This window comes from Neophocaena asiaeorientalis, unplaced genomic scaffold (genome assembly GCF_003031525.2).
Source record: "Neophocaena asiaeorientalis asiaeorientalis breed wild unplaced genomic scaffold, Neophocaena_asiaeorientalis_V1.1 scaffold124, whole genome shotgun sequence".
Lineage (NCBI taxonomy): Eukaryota > Metazoa > Chordata > Mammalia > Artiodactyla > Phocoenidae > Neophocaena > Neophocaena asiaeorientalis.
In genome coordinates, this window is record NW_020174135.1 from 8,289,799 (window position 1) to 8,307,210 (window position 17,412).

Here is a 17,412-nt window from a genome sequence, read left to right on the forward strand (position 1 = left end):
TTGGAAAGAGCATGGCTTCAGAAAGTAGATCACATACGGCTCTGCCTACTACTTTTGCCCTGTAGCATGGGGAAAGTTTCTTAATGTCTCTAAACTTTGATTTCTACACGGGTAAATATTTAATTATAATGAATTTTTTATTGGTTGTTTTGAGATTAGAGTGAGGTAGCACATGTGCAGTCCCTTGTAGTATGCAATAAATGTAGGTTCCCTTTTCCTTTAATTAATGAAGAAAGTGGAAGTATGAAATGCAAAATGCATATTTCATTTTAGGAAATCAGCATTGTACTCTGGATATAAGTTTGGAACAAGACAGACGTATGTTTTAAGCCCAAGTCTATCATCTCTTACTTTTGTGGCTTTGGGGAAGTGCTTAACCTCTCTTAATTTTAGTTTCCTTGTCTAAATGAGAGAGTGATAATTCTCAAGGTTGTGAGGACTGTATTAATATTCCTTATTCAAAACCCCTAGCACAATGGCTAGTACTTACAAGGTGCTAAGGGATAATACCAGATTTTAAGAGCCTCTCAGGTGGGATAAAGTGTTTTGGATTTTATCAGTTGTCAATTGAGAGGTAATACACATTTTTGAGAAGGCATATGATTTGATAAAAATGTTTTTGAAAGAAGAACAGATGAAAAGAAGAACATTTAGAGACAAACAGATCATCTAAGTGGACTTTTGTATGCATCTTGGTATAGGGTGCTGGGAGGGCAGACTTGGGTGGTTGGTAGGGCAATAAAGAGGAAACAGTAATTCTCATAGACATTTGCAAGGGTTAAATCACGGATGTGCTAGATTGGCTCTGGTATGAAGAAAAACAATTGAAAATAGTATAAGATTCCTAGCACAATTCACATTGAACTACATTACCACTGGTTAAATGGAAAGAATAATACATTTAATTTTGTGTGTGTTTTCATGTTAGCAGCTGTTTTGAATTTGTGGTATTTTGCTTTATTGATGTTTGGGAATATGGGGAACTAGAGTGCAGGTGAGATGTTAGAACTGGAATTACTGAGTCACAAGTGAACTGCTGCGACTTTGAGAGGGGATGAGATCTATGGCAGGAAGTTATCTTAGAGAGAGAAAGATAAGATAATATTCTTGAGTTGGTATTTCTTGAAATAAAGCTTTTACAGTGTTAAGAAATTATTCCTTTTAACTGTTGTGAAAGTAAATTTTTGTGTCTAGGCATATATGTTGATTAGACATGCATACACATACATTCGTCTATACAGTCATTCATTTATTTCAGTCAGTCAAAGGATAACTAATAAACATAAATAAATTGTCTGGTGTTTAGTGTTTGATATCAGTGATGGATGAATTTTTTTTTTTTTTTTTTTCGTATGCGGGCCTCTCACTGTTGTGGCCTCTCCCATTGCGGAGAACAGGCTCCAGACGCGCAGGCTCAGTGGCCATGGCTCACGGGCCCAGCCGCTCCACGGCATGTGGAATCTTCCGGGACTGGGGCACGAACCGGTGTCCCCTGCATCGGCAGGCGGACGATGGATGAATTTTTCATTCTGTTATAGAATCAAGAAGATGTTTTATGTGCTATGGAGAAAAGAAATATCATCTTCCTAAAAAATGTAGTTAAGTATTCAAAAACTACCGTCTAGAGATTACAAATAGATTTTTGGCATATAATTCTTAAAGTTTTCTTCAATATTTCAAGGCAGCTCAAATACAGGCATTTCAGTAGAACTTGGAATCAAATAGGTGAAGAAATTGAATTTCTTTTTTCAGGCTAGCTGTTGGCAGTATTCTGCATCTAACTATAGAGCACTAAAGGATTGGTTGTTTTGTACATGTTTCTTCCATCCCCGTAGGTTGCTTTTCAGACGGTATAGCATCGGTGTTTCCCAGGGTTTATTCTGCAGGCTGCCTGCATTAAGATTACCTGGGGTGCTCAGTATAAATTCAGATTTCAAAGGCCCACACCAACCCTACCAAATGAAAATCAGATTGAGTCGTAAGAATCTGTATTTTTAACATGGACTTCAGGTGATCCTGCTGCACACTCAAGTTAGAGAATCACAGAGTAAAGTATTATTTTGATGGACAGTTATTTATAGGATCTCAGTTTAGGGTGGGATAGGATTATTCCGTGATCAAGTGTAGAAAATCTCTTAGACTGTTTGATGGTAGCTTATTTCTCAGTCATGTAATTGCAGTGATTGAAATAAATGCCATCACACTCAGTCCAACCAATCTCTGTGTATAGAAGTTTTGAACAGGAGAGATTTGAACTTTCATGATTTACCCTGCCCTGTGTGTATCAAAAATTTCTTGATGCATGGTTTTAATTAATAATATATCAAATAACATTAAAAAGTTGTATCATGTCCAGTGTAAATTCACATATTATTTTAGCCTTTCTTTTTCTACATATTCCTTCAAAAATGAGCACAAAAATTGTTTCTCATTCACCAGTTAAAATGTTATGATGTTACCTGTAGTCATGTACTGATTTCTATTATGAAACCACTGAAATTCCATTTATTCCTCAACCTAAGTGTGACATCATTTTATAGTAAAGATCATATTTTACACCCCTTTCATGTATAAACTTTCAAGGGCATCTGGCCAATAACATTCTTATTCTGATTCTTAGATCTCAGATATATTTGCAGATCAGTCTTACCTTTCTAGATTATAAGCCCTTTTAGTCAGTGACTATATTTCAGGGTTGCTCAGACTTGGTACTGTTGACATTTTGGGCCAGATAATTCTTTGTTCTGGGGAGGGGAAGAGTTTTCCTATGCATTGTAGGATATTTAGCAGCATTCTTGGCTTCTACCAACTAGATGCCAGTAGCTCCCTTCTCTCCCCACCCGCTAAGATGTGGCAACCAGAAATGTCTCCAGACATTGAGGGCAAAATCACCCCCAGTTGAGAACCTCTGCATTATTTTATTCCTTTCCCATTTTAGACACATAGTGACACTCAGTAAACACTAAGAAAAATAGTATTTTTGAGCTGAAAAGGATTTCAGGTTGAGTTCAACTCCTCACTTTTTCCCTCCTTTCATTATGTAGATGAAGTAACAGAAGGTAATTAGCAGTGAACTGACTTTACTAATTTCGGACATCAAAGTTAGCAACAGAATTAGGCCCAGCATCCAAGATCACCATGATTCAAAATCAGGCTTATCTTAACCATCAAGTTGTTATCATTTCAAGGAGAAAACAAATGAAATAGGGAGCTTTATGCTTAACCTTATTTTCTGAACATTTAAAATTACAAAATTTCAGGGGAAGTTATTCACGTTGCAGATGGATTCCTCAGTTTGTAATGGAATTGATCTCAGGTTTCTATATAAACCATTGTTCTTTGACAGGAAAAAACAAAGAACAAAAGATTTAAACTCAGACTGGAGTTTCAGCATCAGCCCTGCTGCCTAATCAATGCTTGCTTTCTAACAAGTTAACAAGTCTTCCGAAGTGTTGGCTTATCTGAAAGATAACATTAGCATCTGTCACCCCACCTCACAAAATTGTTTTGAGGGGTAGTTGAAGGCATATTAATGCCAATTATAAGATATCTACACAAGCTAATTCTTATTAATATTTTTTGCACATTAGTTTGTCAACAGGTAATTACTTAACAGTGAGTCAGGACCAAGAATAGAAGAAAATGGACTCAGCATTTGAGCATCTGTATGTGCTGAACTCTCTGTTAGATTCTTTTCCACACTTCCTCATTTTAAATACCACACATAGCCCTACAAGATGAGTGGTATCCCCAGAAGCGGAAACAGAATCCAAAGTGAAGGAGCTTACACTGAGCTGCATGGACAATAAATGGAGATGTTGGAACCCTAACCTGGGTCATTGTGTGCCTGTAACTCATGCCTTGCTGTGTGCCTCTTTAATTATACAATCATTTACGTTTAGGAAAACCTACCTTTGAAGTTTTAGCAGTCATTGTCAGTTGAAATTCTGTCAGAGATGAAAGTAATGTTCAAAGAACCAAAGGGCTAAAGGGTGGGTGGTATCATCTCCATCTTATAGGTAAGAAAACTGAGGTCAAGGAAATTAAATGATGGGGTTACGTGTGGAGCTGGGATTTTCTCTCTGAAGCTTATCATGAGAACCATAACGTCAGCTATAAAATACCACCACTGTATTTTCTCATTGATTGCATATTTCATTTTTTAAATCTGATTTGTATACAAATAAATTTTACACTAAATTATGTAAACAATTGCTACTGGGCTGCACTGCCCCCTCCAGTCAATTTTATTAGTCTTTATATTTTGGCAGTTTTTAATGAGGTTTAGTTGAAAGTAATAATGGCTTATATTTACCTGCCTTCTTAATTTGGGATGGGGAGCATTAAGAACATACATTACTGGGCTTCCCTGGTGGCGCAGTGGTTGAGAGTCTGCCTGCCGATGCAGGGGACACGGGTTCGTGCCCCGGTCCGAGAAGAATCCCGCATGCTGTGGAGCGGCTAGGCCCGTGAGCCATGGCCGCTGAGCCTGCGCGTCCAGAGCCTGTGCTCCGCTACGGGAGAGGCTGCAATAGTGAGAGGCCCGCGTACCGCAAAAAAAAAAAAAAGAACATACATTACACACATAATCTGTGTTTTTTCTTGGAAGAGGGCAATCTCAATAACAGCATTATTCAATTAGAATATGCTTGACCTGAAAATACTTGCAAATGATGTAACCAATAAGGGTTTAATACCAAAATATATAAACAGCTTATACAACTCAATATAAAAAAAAACCTGATTAAAAAATAGGCAGAAGACCTAAATAGACATTTCTCCAAAGGAGACATACAGATGGCTAACAGGCACATGAAAAGATGCTTAACGTCACTAATTATTAGAGAAATGCAAATCAGAACTACAATGGGATATCACCTCTTACTTCTCAGAATGGCCATCATCAAAAAGTCTACAAATAACAAATGTTGGCGAGGATGTGGAGAAAACAGTTGTATATAGTTGGTGGGAATTAAATTGATGCAGCCACTATGGAAAGCAGTATGGAGGTTCCTTAAAAAACTAAAAGTAGAGCTACCATATGATCCAGCAATCCCACTCCTGGGTATATATCTGGAAAAAATGAAAACTCTAGTTTGAAAAAATACATGCACTCCAGTGTTCACAGCAGCACTATTTATAATACCCAAGACATGGAAACAACCCAAGGGCCAACAGACGATTGGCTTAAGAATATGTGGTATATGTATACAATGGAATATTACTCAGCCATAAAAAGAATGAAACTCTGCCATCTGTAATGACATGGACGGACCTAAAAAGTATTATGCTTAGTGAAATAAGTCAGACGGAGAAAGATAAATACTTTATGTTATCACTTATTTGTGGAATCTGAAAAATAAAACGAATGTGTATAACAGTACTGAAACGGACTCACAGATAATAGAAAACAAACTAGTGGATACCCGTAGGGAGAGGGAAGCAAGGAGGGGCAAGATAAGAATGTGGAATTAAGAGCTACCAACTAGTATATATAAAATAAATAAGCACCAAGGATATATTGTACAGCACAGGGAAATACAGCCATAATAACTGTAGATGAAGTATAATCTATAAAAATATTGTCACTCTGCTGTATGCCTGAAACTAATATAATATTGTAAATCAACTATACTTCAATAAAATATGTGTGTATGTATGTGTGTGTGTGTGTGTGTGTGTGTATACTTGACAGAGTAAGTCCTAAATTAGAGATAGGCACAAATACATTATGTAATTGGTCTAAGTTCACATGACTATTCAGAGGCAGAACCTGCATCTTCATATATATATATACATATATATATATACCAAGTTCCTATTTTTGTTACCTCTGTTGTTTGTGTTGCCTCTAATAAAAACCATTGTTGATCACTGTCTGGAACCTTCTGGTCACCTCTCTCCATGCATTTAAGGGAGAAGCTCTAGAGTTGACAAGGGAAGGAGGAGAGATTTTCAATATTATTTGCCACTAATTCACTTTGTCTTTATTCTTGTGTATTGATGGGGAGTGATGAGAAACCAAAATTAATGATTACTAAAGTGATGAGTAAATCAGAACTCACATATAGAGGTAGTTTTCTTATACCCAGCTATCATAAGAATATGTTCTGGAAATAAAAGGAGAGATCATGTGAGTAAATACAGTATACTTTGCATATACTAGGATAAGTATAAGTATATTGTATTTTGTCTACTAACTGAGAATATTTTATTTCTTCTTTCCTGTCCTAATTGCCTTGAATCTGTAAAGTAGTATAGTATTAATTTCCCATATTGATTATTATACCTCTTAAAGTCCAAATTCTCTGTTGTTTGCTTGTTTTCATTACTATTCTCCTTTCCCTCAAAAAGATGCCACTGTAGTGTGTGTCTCATTTTAATTAACGTGCGATTTCAGAATAATCTTTGAAATAACTGGAATTACTCTAGGTTATTACAGAAGCAGAAACTTTTAAAACAAGTAGATAAAATTGCTTTTAGATCATATATTAAGTTAATTTTGCAACTATGATTTATGTTTTTAACATTAAAATACAAAGCATTTCTTTTAAGACTCAGAAAACACTAAAGGAAGAGACGGGCCTTTTTTGAAGAAATATTTGTCCTGGAAATGAACTCAAATGAGGAGTGAGACTTTATTTATATATGTGTGTGTGTATATATATATTATTTTTATAAAACAAGAATATCTTTTAAAGTAAATACTTTAGAGATAAAAATTTACTCTTTTGGCATTTTTCTTTATTTTGTTATAGTATTTTTGTGCAGGTCATAAGTTGGATTATTAAGTAATTATTTTGTATGAGAATGTCATGTTTTTTCTTTTTTGTATGTGTTTATATTCTTTTATAAGAATTGAAAACAGCATATCTATATGGGTTTGTATAAATATATATTTTTTTAAGTAAAAGGCTCATTTATTACCTAGTTTCTCATTTAAAAAAAATTTAGAATTATTTATTCTTTTTCTTGTCAAGGCATTGCTTCAGAGTTTGGAGTTCGAGGTTATCCAACAATTAAGCTGTAAGTTGAGTGTTGTATGTTTATATGTGTATTTTTATTAGTTCACTCTACTTACATTTTATTACATTAATTTCTAGTAGCTTCCTTGGAGGACTGAAGATTTGGGTTCCGCAGTTCTTTCTAGGTGCAGTGTGTGATCCAGGGAGAGGGACTTCATCCGTGCTTTTCTTTGCACTTAAGTTAATGTGTGGTTTATGGCTAATTCACCAAATGTGTTTTGAGTTTACTGTGACAGGTGCTGAGCAGGACAAGGTATACAGTTGTAAATTAGGAAAGCTCTACCCCTGAGGAGCTCAAGGGTATATTCTGTTTAATTTGTGAATCCTGTCTCCTAACAAATTTTACTTTTCTATGATTGAAATAGACTTATTTCATTAGAGATGAAAAGAGAATCAAATTGATGGATGTTAATTCTCATCTGTAGATGTTGATCACGTCTAAGACAGAGCATATATATATGGTAGAAGAAATATTGTGATAATTCTAAAGGACTTGTGTTTTATAATCATAATGTTATTGAATTTTCTCATGAGTTTAATCCTGATCTCATCCTTATTTCAATAATGTGGAGAGTTGAGGAATTATTTTGAAACTTATTTTTATTATAAAGTAAGTTATTTTAGTATTTTAAAATCTCAGATTTTAAAATTTGACTAATTTTAATTTTTTTATTTCTTGGATTTTGTGTTGGCCTCCCTTTCTTCCCCCACTGTTTAAAAATGTTTGCCAAGGGAATTCCCTGGCAGTCCAGTGGTTGGGACTCTTTGCTTTCACTGCTGAGGGCACAGGTTCAGTCCCCGGTCAGGGAACGAAGATCCCACAGGCCACACGGCGTGGCCAAAAAAATAAATAATATAAAATAAAAAAACACATGCACACACACAGAATACTTCCAGGGCAGAACCTTTAAAAAAAAAAAGTTTGTAAGCCTCTTTGACTTTCTTGTGTTCAGTAAATTATCTTTTCTATCCTTTCTGTTTAATTATAGATGTTCTACTGTGCTTTCACAATTTTTTTTTTAAAATTTCAGTTAGTTGGACACAATTCATTGGCAGGCTTTTGGAAAATTATCTAATTTTCTAGAGGAGGTATTTTTATGCATTGTTTTATTCTTTAATCTTGGAGCATCTGTCATGTTACTCTGATGTTGTATTGCTTAAAATTGGTTTTAGCTTTACCAAAATACTTTTAATTCCCTGTCCTTTCACATACTTTTTAATAGAGAAGATAGTGAGAATTAAGCTTTGATGAGTTCTTGACTGTGAATGTATATATTTTTCATTTATCAGAAGGCATAGACACAATGCAGTTATCAAATACAGAATAAAATATTTTCATGTAATTTTAATAAAATACAGCCTTTTTCTTTGCATTTTGGTTGTTGGTTCCCTGAAGCCAGTTATTGGCTGTTTTTTACATGATTATGCTACTTCTAAAACAACACCACTGCATTTACTATTTTATATGCTGTAATTTGTGTTACAATAGAGAGTGATTATCATTAAATGTGAAAACAGTTGAAATAATCTAAACTTTTACCCTATTTTCTTTTTTTAAGATTAAAAGGGGACCTGGCGTATAATTACAGAGGACCACGAACTAAAGATGATATAATTGAGTTTGCTCACAGAGTGTCTGGGTAAGTTCATATTATGAAGGGCCTTTACTATATAATATTAGTATTTGCAAGTTAAATGTATTTGAGTAGACCATATTGAACATACATATTTTTAGGTGTTTAGCCTAAATAAAATTTGTCTATTTATAAAGGAAAGCTAGGGTTGCGTAGCATATGCAAAGGGCTCCTTGAGAGGAATAAAAGGGTCCATGATCTTATGTACTTGTTAGCCTCACATTTAAATTCACTTTGTGCATAGAAGAATATTTTCCCCAATGGATTTTTAATACATTTTCAAAACTTGATTACTTCTAACAACTTTGTGAATCTTAATTTTTTTTTATTATAATTTTGCCTTTGTACTGCCTGCTTTACATTCATTTATTTTTCTTGTTATCGAATTTCAGTTTTAAGAGAAACCCCACAGTATTACATTCTAAATAAACTTGGGCTTTAATCCCTAGCTTTTAATACCAGAAAATGCTTTTTAGATGCAGCTAAAATACTTTCCCTCATCTTTCACATGCTGCTTTATGCCAACTGTGAGGTATTATTGCACATTTCGCTTAGAAGGTCATATAATTAGAACCCAGAGATCTTTTTGAGTTACAGATCTCTGAAGTTTTACTGCTAAGGAATCAGAAATTCTTCTGTGTTTCCTTCTGGTTTGAATGTGGTGATTTTTTTTTTTTACTCTACATCTTGCTGGTGTATAAAGAAAGTTGGTGCATATAATTATTTAATGTGATTATGTGTGACTTCTGGAAGAGGGCTTTTATCAAAATAGGTTAACCTACTTTGACTTTGAAAGTATGGTTGCTTATGAGTTTGACAGGATATATTATATTGATAGCTTTAAATAATTTTAAGATAAATTAACATATTGGAATGGATTTGTTGGGTGGCATGATACTATCTAGCTTAAATTATTTGAGAAAAGGCACAGAATTAGGAATGGTCTTTGTATATTAAAGTTTGCAAAGCTTTAGTAAAGTATAATTTTCACTGTATTTTCTCGTTGATTGCATATTTCATTTTCTTTATTTGTTTTGTGAGTAAATAAATTTTGAGATAACTTTATATTACATGAGGGGGTCACCAGTAGGATTATTTTATTCCCCTATAGTTTAAATTAGTCTTTATGTTTTGGCAATTTTTAATGAGTTTTAGTTTAAGCTTAAGATGGCCTTCTGATGTAAGTGGGAGTGACTCTACTGCAAAGGAAATTTCAAGAGTCAGTTCTGGAGTTGCATCACTTACTAGTTAATTACTAAAGTATTAAAATAGAGGCTAGAATATAGTGATGCAATGCATTTAAAGAATTGTGTGTTTCGAAAATGTTTGCCTTTGCAGAATACATTTTGTTCTTTTTTGCAAATGTGATGGAGTAAAAATCTAATAATATAGATCACACTAAAAAAAGACTGCCTCTTAGCTTTTAATAGTATTTCATAAGTGATATGTTTTATAATAATCTTTGGTATAATTCATTTCTCAGCCTATTTGGCTTTGAAAATGACTGTATAATAAAACTTTTTGTAGTTTTGTTTTCTCTTCATGAGATTCTTATATGCTATTATGACTACCACTTTCCATTTTATTTTTCCTGAGAAGAATAACATACTTAGGAAACATTTTAGATTTTAACCTTTATAGTGTGTTTTGAAACTAGCATTTAAATGGTCAGAGTAAGACATAAATATTCTAAACATAATATTATAAACTCCTGGGATAGTATTTCACAGTGTGTTTGTGTGAATGATCTTTCGAAAGGGAGAAAAAAAATAATTGTCATGCGGATTGTTTTGTTTTTAGCTGAGGATTCTAAATGGATTATAGTTCCATCTTTGCCTATCAAAACATTGGTTAAGATGATACTCTCTAAAGGGATGTATTTAAAGCTTATTTTTTAAACTGGTAGATTAAACTGTAGGTACTGTATTTTTATTATATGGGTATAATAGTGGTCATGGGCCATAGTTTATTAGATTTATGTAGATTGAGTGATATACTTAAAATGCAATTCATACAATATTAAAGCTTTGTAACTTTAGATAGGATGACATATAAATAGGAGTAAATTATATACTACCCTTAGTTCAAGTGCAAGTTTTTTTGTTTTGTTTTATTGTCAAACAGGGCTCTAATTCGGCCACTTCCAAGTCAGCAAATGTTTGAACATGTGCAGAAGAGGCATCGTGTATTTTTTGTTTATATAGGTGGAGAGTCACCTCTGAAGGTATCAAATGATTTTATTCTTTAATCCACAAGCACAGATATATTGTAATTTAATTTTCTGTATAACGAGGGCTTCACCAAAAACTCAGGACTTATTTCACTCTTATTAGAAATACTTTAGTTCAATCTAAGTATTTTTATAATAAAAACACTTCGTCATATACCCTCTATAGTATTTGCCTTCATGAAACAGAATTGAGTAAAAAGTGGGTGGGTGTTGCCTGTGTTAGTATATTTCTTCTGTTGACCTGGTTATTTAGCTTTTGTATTGCTTTTTAGCATTTTGAGTCTTTGAAACTGCAACATGCAGTTTGAGTGTAAACTTTTTAAAAGCAAAAGCTCATTGTCTTAAGATTTTTGTATGTATGTATGTTTGTGTTTGCATGTCAGACACACACATCTCTTCCTATAATCATCATCAAATTAAATTAATAAATATGAATTGAGCTTGTTATATTTAATGAACTTTATTTGAAGGCATATAAAAGCACTTAGTTACAATGGTCTTTTGCCTTAGAAACAGTTTATTTCATTTCCTTATATTTAATCTTTTCACATGAAAAGACTTAAGGTAGCTAATTGTGATGATACTACTTAGCAGTGATACTACTTGCTCTGAATGTTTAATGAGGAATGAATTTTGATCTTGATTAATATTTAAAAGTCACCTTTTTTCTGTTTGTATCTTCACAGGAGAAATACATCGATGCTGCTTCAGAATTAATTGTATATACATACTTTTTTTCTGCCTCAGAAGAAGTTGTCCCTGAGGTAATATTTAAAGTTGGATTTTAAGTAGTGTATTAATTACTATATATATTCAACAACTGTTTGTTGTCCTTTAATTGTGTGCCATGCACAGTTTTAAGTCCTGGATTATTGATGGCAAGCAAAATCATCAGGACCCTGATAGGATGGAGTTTACGTTCTCATGCGTGGGGGAAGTGGACTGAGTTTTAGTATTGTAGATAAGAGCCTTCCCTTGGGTCCTCAGACTGAGATAGTGGTCCTCGGTAAACAAAGCTATAAACAGGATATCATAACTGCTCTAAAAAATAATAAAGGAGCAGTGTGATAGTAAGGACATTTAGAGGTGGGATGGCTACTCTTGTTTGATTGATCAAGAAATGTCTGTCTGAGGCGAAAATACATCTGAACCAGGACTTAACGGGATGTGAAGGAGCCACGCACAGATCTGTGGCCATAGTAAACCAGAAACAAGGAACAGACATTACAGATGGCCAAGATGAGAACCTGCCTGGCATAGTGGAGTAACAGAGCCGTAGCCAGTGTGGCTGAACTGCAGTGAGAAAGGAGATGGGAGGTAGGCAGAGGCCAGTGGAGGCCTTCTAGGTCAGGGCCACGCGCGTGTGAGGATTTGGTCTCAAGTTCATTTTAAGGACATTACTCTGTGCTAAGTGCAGACACAGTTGGATCAGGATGAGACTAGATCAGGAAGCTCAGTTGAACTCTTGAAGTAATCTAGGATTTAGGCTTGAAAGTTATTAAGAGAATTAGGAAGAAGTGAAAGAATTGTATTTGGAGATAGAATTTTTTGAGCTTGTTCTAGAGGAAAAGAGGTGCATCAAGGATGACTCTTAGGTTTTTGCCCTGAACAACTGGTTAGATGGTGGTGTTATTTATGAGCTGGGGAATACCGGGGAAGGAACAAGTTGGAGTATGGGAGGAGAGATGGTGTTTTGAAGGTTTATTTTACTTTAAGTTGACGTATTAGGCATCCAAGTACAAGCATCAGATAAGGGTTTGGAGATAAGTCATGGCTGCATAGATGAAATAAACTTCTTAGACATGGGATGCAAATCTGGGGGGAGATAAGAGGGTCCAGGTCCTAACAGCAAAGGACAATGAGAAGAGATTGCCAGTAAAGTAGGAAAACAAGGTGAATGGGAAGCCAAGATAAAAAGTGTTTAAGAAAGGAGTGGCCAGTTGTGCAAGATGCTGTGAAGCAACCAAGGTGAGGAGAGGAAAGAACCATGGTGTTTGTCCCCATAGAGGTTGTTGGTTTTAAGAGAAACAGTTTCAGAGGAGTAATGGGAACAAGTGACTCACTGGTGTGATTTCAGAGACTGGCTCACTCAGGGATACCCTTGAAAGGGAGAGATGCTGAATGCTGTGAAATACTCCCAGGGTGAATAGAGGCATGCTGGATGGTAGAGCCTCACCTGAGAGCTTTACCACTGCCCTTACAGTAGTTATTTTCATGGTGCTGTGATGTAACCAGATCATTCTAGATCACCTGTGACATACCTTCCTCCCTTTTTAACCTTTCCAGGATAGCTGTCCTTATTTTAATTTTATTATTACTTTTACTTTATTAGTTATCAACTGATTTATCTGTTGTTATGCTCAGTATTACCACACTCATGTAGTACTTCTGTGTGGCTTACCTAAATTATATCTTTTCTGCTCTGATACTGATTTCTCTACTGTAATTTTATTATTACATAATAATATAATAATATTACAATAATAATTATTACAATTTTATTGTTACATTTTATTATTAAAATTATTAATAATTTTATTATTTTGAAATAAGTACAACACAGGTATTAAGAAGCAGGTACCCACTGAATGGATTCCTTATTATTAATGCCCATTGTAAGTTCCCATTCATAAAGCAGTTTATCGTTTAAGCCTGCTCTCACCTCTCAACGTGTGTTAGCAGATCTCACTCTCCTAACTCCCCAGTGAGGTGGGTGCTCTGAGACCTGGATTCACGGGAAGCCCACTCCCCGGGTTTCACAGCCTGGGAGTGCTGGGGAGAACCTACCTGTGCTGATTGCTACCTTAGCCCCTGCTCTTCCGCCGTTTCAGAGTGCCTCCTGGCCTTCACTTCCTGTGATATCTTTGAGTCTGTTAACAACTCTAATAATATTTCGTGGTTTCACAAGGGCAGACAGGGCACTGTGCCAGGGGGTGTATAAAGAGGTATCAAGCCCAGTCCTTGGATGAGCTAGGGATTGACTGTGTTCTTTTTAACTGTTGGTAACTTTTTTGTGGTTGTCGTCATAGCAGTATGTGACCCTGAAAGAGATGCCCGCTGTGCTTGTTTTCAAAGATGAAACTTACTTTGTTTATGATGGTAAGCTCCAAAGTTTTAACTCATGTAAACACTTTATAATTACAATGTTGTATCTATTATAGGGCTTAGGTGTTGATGAAAGATTTAGTAAATGCAGCTACTGCTTACATTTCCCGTTAGTTGAATGACTGCTAGGTTTTTCTTACCCTTCAACTTTAGTTTTTCCACTCAGTGTTCTTTCATCCTGAGTTTGGCTACAGTAAATTTCTCTTTTTGTCAGATCATTTGCCTTTTTTAGAAATGAGCCCTAGGCAATTTCTATACATTACTTTAAAATATTCAAAGTTAATTTTAAAAAGGTCTAACATTTGAGACACACAAAGATGTGAAAGAAATAAACCATCTTCAATAGTGGTGAAGCCCTGGGGTATTCTTCTGTAGCCTTTTCTCTCCCTCCCTGACAGAAGTAACCACCCACCTGCTATTCAGCATTTCTTTGTTGAAGCAAATACTTGGTCTATTTTTAAAATATTTTTATTATATCAAACACATTATAGTAAAGAGAATGCTAAAATAGTAAGACTCTACATACATACCTGTCACCCAGGTGAGACAGTTACTAAGATCTTACCACATTTGCTTCAACAATGTTTTTTCTTTGTTGAAGCATTGTAGCAAATCCCAGTGGCATTTCATCGCTATGTGCTTCATTATGCGTCCCTGACTACACGTTTATTATGCATTTCTTTAAAAATGTGGGCTTTTGGGAGTTTCTTTTTTTAAGATAACCACATGCTATTGTAACACTTAACAAAATTAACAGTAATTCCTTGGTATTATCAAATACTTACTACCAGAGTTTGCAAACTGGGCTTTGAGGTAGCTTAGGGCAGTGCAGCAGACTCACAGGGGCATGCGGAGATAGTTCGGATTTCAGGAAGCATTGAAACTCGACATCTGTTGGACAGTACACAGCCACTGAAAAGCAAAAGCGAATGCAAAATCTCACCTACTAGCGATGTTAGTAACATTGTAAATTACATACAGTTAATGAAATAAATTCAGTTTCTCATTCTTACTAGCTACTTTTCATATACTCAGTGGCCTTGTGTGGCTTTTGTTGGAGAGCACAGATAGGGACCATTTTATTCATATCAGAAATATTCTAGAGAGTTATTTTTACTGAACCAAACTTGGGTCCACTCTCCTGTGTGCGGTAAAGCCAATCTGCTGACGCCGGGTTGTGGTGAAGGAAAGGGCAGATTCAGTGCAGGGCGCCAAGCAGGGAGTCCAGGGCAGCTAGTGCTCAAAGGCCAGGTGAGGGAGGGGAGTCACAGGGTGTGTGATCAGCACGGTCCTCTGATTGGTTGATGGTGAGGTAATAGCAAGGGCCATGTCAGTTAACATCATCAATCCTTAGGCTGCAGTAGGCCTGGGGGATAAGTGCTCCTGGTCATCAAACCAACTCAGGAAAGTGCATCAGCAGAGAGTATGGGGGAAGGGTCGCCCAGGACTGCCCCTTAGGGGTTCTGCTCAGTCACATTATTTTATGACGGAGAAGAAACTAGAAGTGTTTGAGAGCTGTAAGCTTTGAGTTGCTTAAATGACTCAGATGAATAGAAGAATATCTAATAAAAGGAATATTTTGATTGTCCTGTTTTAGTCAAAGGAGCATTTTAATTGTTTTGACAGTAACATGAAGACAAAGCAGTTCTAAAATCTTACATCTTCACTATCTTTAGATAAATGTGAGGACTGTGTTTTATTTCTTAATGTAGTATAATAACCACCATTTACCTGTTACGTTTTGTACAGCAGTTACTATCTATTTGCTTAACTCGATATTTTCATTTTATTCTCACCTTAATCTGGTAGTAAGGCAGATAGATAAATATCCTGAGATTACAGAGAGGGTAACTAAGAATGTTAGATAAAGGAGAGAGAGATGTAGTTAAATTGCAGGTTCATTCCTTTGCTCGTTCATTGGATATTTGTTGAATGGCAGCATGAGACATTGGGCTTAAAAAGGAAATTAAGAGGAACTTCCATATGTGAAAATGTGTTAAGGAAAATTCATATTCCATCCACTTATTCTTTATCTACACTCCTTGTATGATAAGCACTTAGTATATTCAATATATTGTCTTATTTGATCATTACAACAGTCTTTTGAGATCAGCAGTCTTACTGTTTTATAAACAAACAGGATTAAAGAGATTGTTTTTATTTTTTTCCAAGTTAAAATAGTACATGGTGTAATCAAGATTCAGCTTTCAAATCTCTTGTTCTAGTTGCATTATGAGTTTATTAACTCAGAGAGCCACTTCGCTTTTTTTGGAAAAAGCCCTGATTTTCTTTATTAAAGAATACATTTAAGTCTAAATAATGGCTAAGAAGTGCCCTTCCCCCTCCATGTTTCAGATGTGGCCTCTGATGCATAAGAAAGAGAGGGGTAATGTGTTCGGTATCTACAGTTGTTTTGAAGGCCAACATTTTCTAACTCAGTAGTCAGTACTTAGAACCTGCCTGAAGTCTTCAGATAAAAGGTTACTTTGAATGCATATCCTACTATTACATTGTTAATAATTTCAGGAACAGTGGGATGGGGCTTAGGAGGATAGTTTATTTCCTAATGAGTTTTACATTTATCACTTTTATGAATAATCTTTAGAAAATTTTTTTTCTTTTTTTTTTTCTTTTAACATCTTTATTGGAGTATAATTGCTTTACAATGGTATGTTAGCTTCAGCTTCACAACAAAATGAATCACTTATACATATGTTCCCATATCTCTTCCCGCTTGCGTCTCCCTCCCTCCCACCCTCCCTATCCCACCCCTCCAGGCGGTCACAAAGCACCGAGCTGATCTCCCTGTGCTATGCGGCTGCTTCCCACTAGCTATCTACCTTACATTTGGTAGTGTATATATGTCCATGCCTCTCTCTGGCTTTGTCACAGTTTACCCTTCTCCCTCCCCATAGCAGTGTTTGGGGTCTCTTTTTTGCAGGCGGAAGGTTCGTAGTTCCTGTTGTTTTTAGTGTCTGTCCCCAGTGGCTAAGGTTGGTTCAGTGGGTTGTGTAGGCTTCCTGGTGGAGGGTAGTAGTGCCTGTGTTCTGGTGGATGAGGCTGGATCTTGTCTTTCTGGTGGGCAGGTCCACGTCTGGTGGTGTGTTTTGGGGTGTCTGTAGACTTATTATGATTTTGGGCAGCCTCTCTGCTAATGGGTGGGGTTGTGTTCCTGTCTTGCTAGTTGTTTGGCATAGGATGTCCAGCACTGTAGCTTGCTGGTCGTTGCGTGAAGCTGGGTGCTGGCATTGAGATGGAGATCTCTGGGAGATTTTCGCGTTTGATATTATATGCAGCTGGGCGGCCTCTTGTGTACTAGTGTCCTGAAGTTGGCTCTCCCACCTCAGAGGCACAGCACTAACTCCTGGCTGCAGCACCAAGAGCCTTTCATCCACATGGCTCCTTAATTTGGGATGAT

General features: G+C 35.8%; 1 protein-coding gene across 2 annotated transcripts in view; it reads left to right on the forward strand.

Annotated features, from left to right (window-relative positions):
• The window catches only part of TMX3 (thioredoxin related transmembrane protein 3), a 46,755-nt gene that overhangs the window by 10,242 nt on the left and 19,101 nt on the right, over window positions 1–17,412 (forward strand). Inside the window, exons 5-9 of one of the 2 annotated variants that reach the window (XM_024754895.1) lie at window positions 6,981–7,026; window positions 8,585–8,665; window positions 10,784–10,883; window positions 11,576–11,653; window positions 13,922–13,988. In XM_024754895.1, coding sequence (XP_024610663.1) covers window positions 6,981–7,026; window positions 8,585–8,665; window positions 10,784–10,883; window positions 11,576–11,653; window positions 13,922–13,988 — 372 coding nt within the window. The remainder of the gene's footprint in view (window positions 1–6,980; window positions 7,027–8,584; window positions 8,666–10,783; window positions 10,884–11,575; window positions 11,654–13,921; window positions 13,989–17,412) is intronic. The other variant, XM_024754896.1, reaches the window with a different exon arrangement.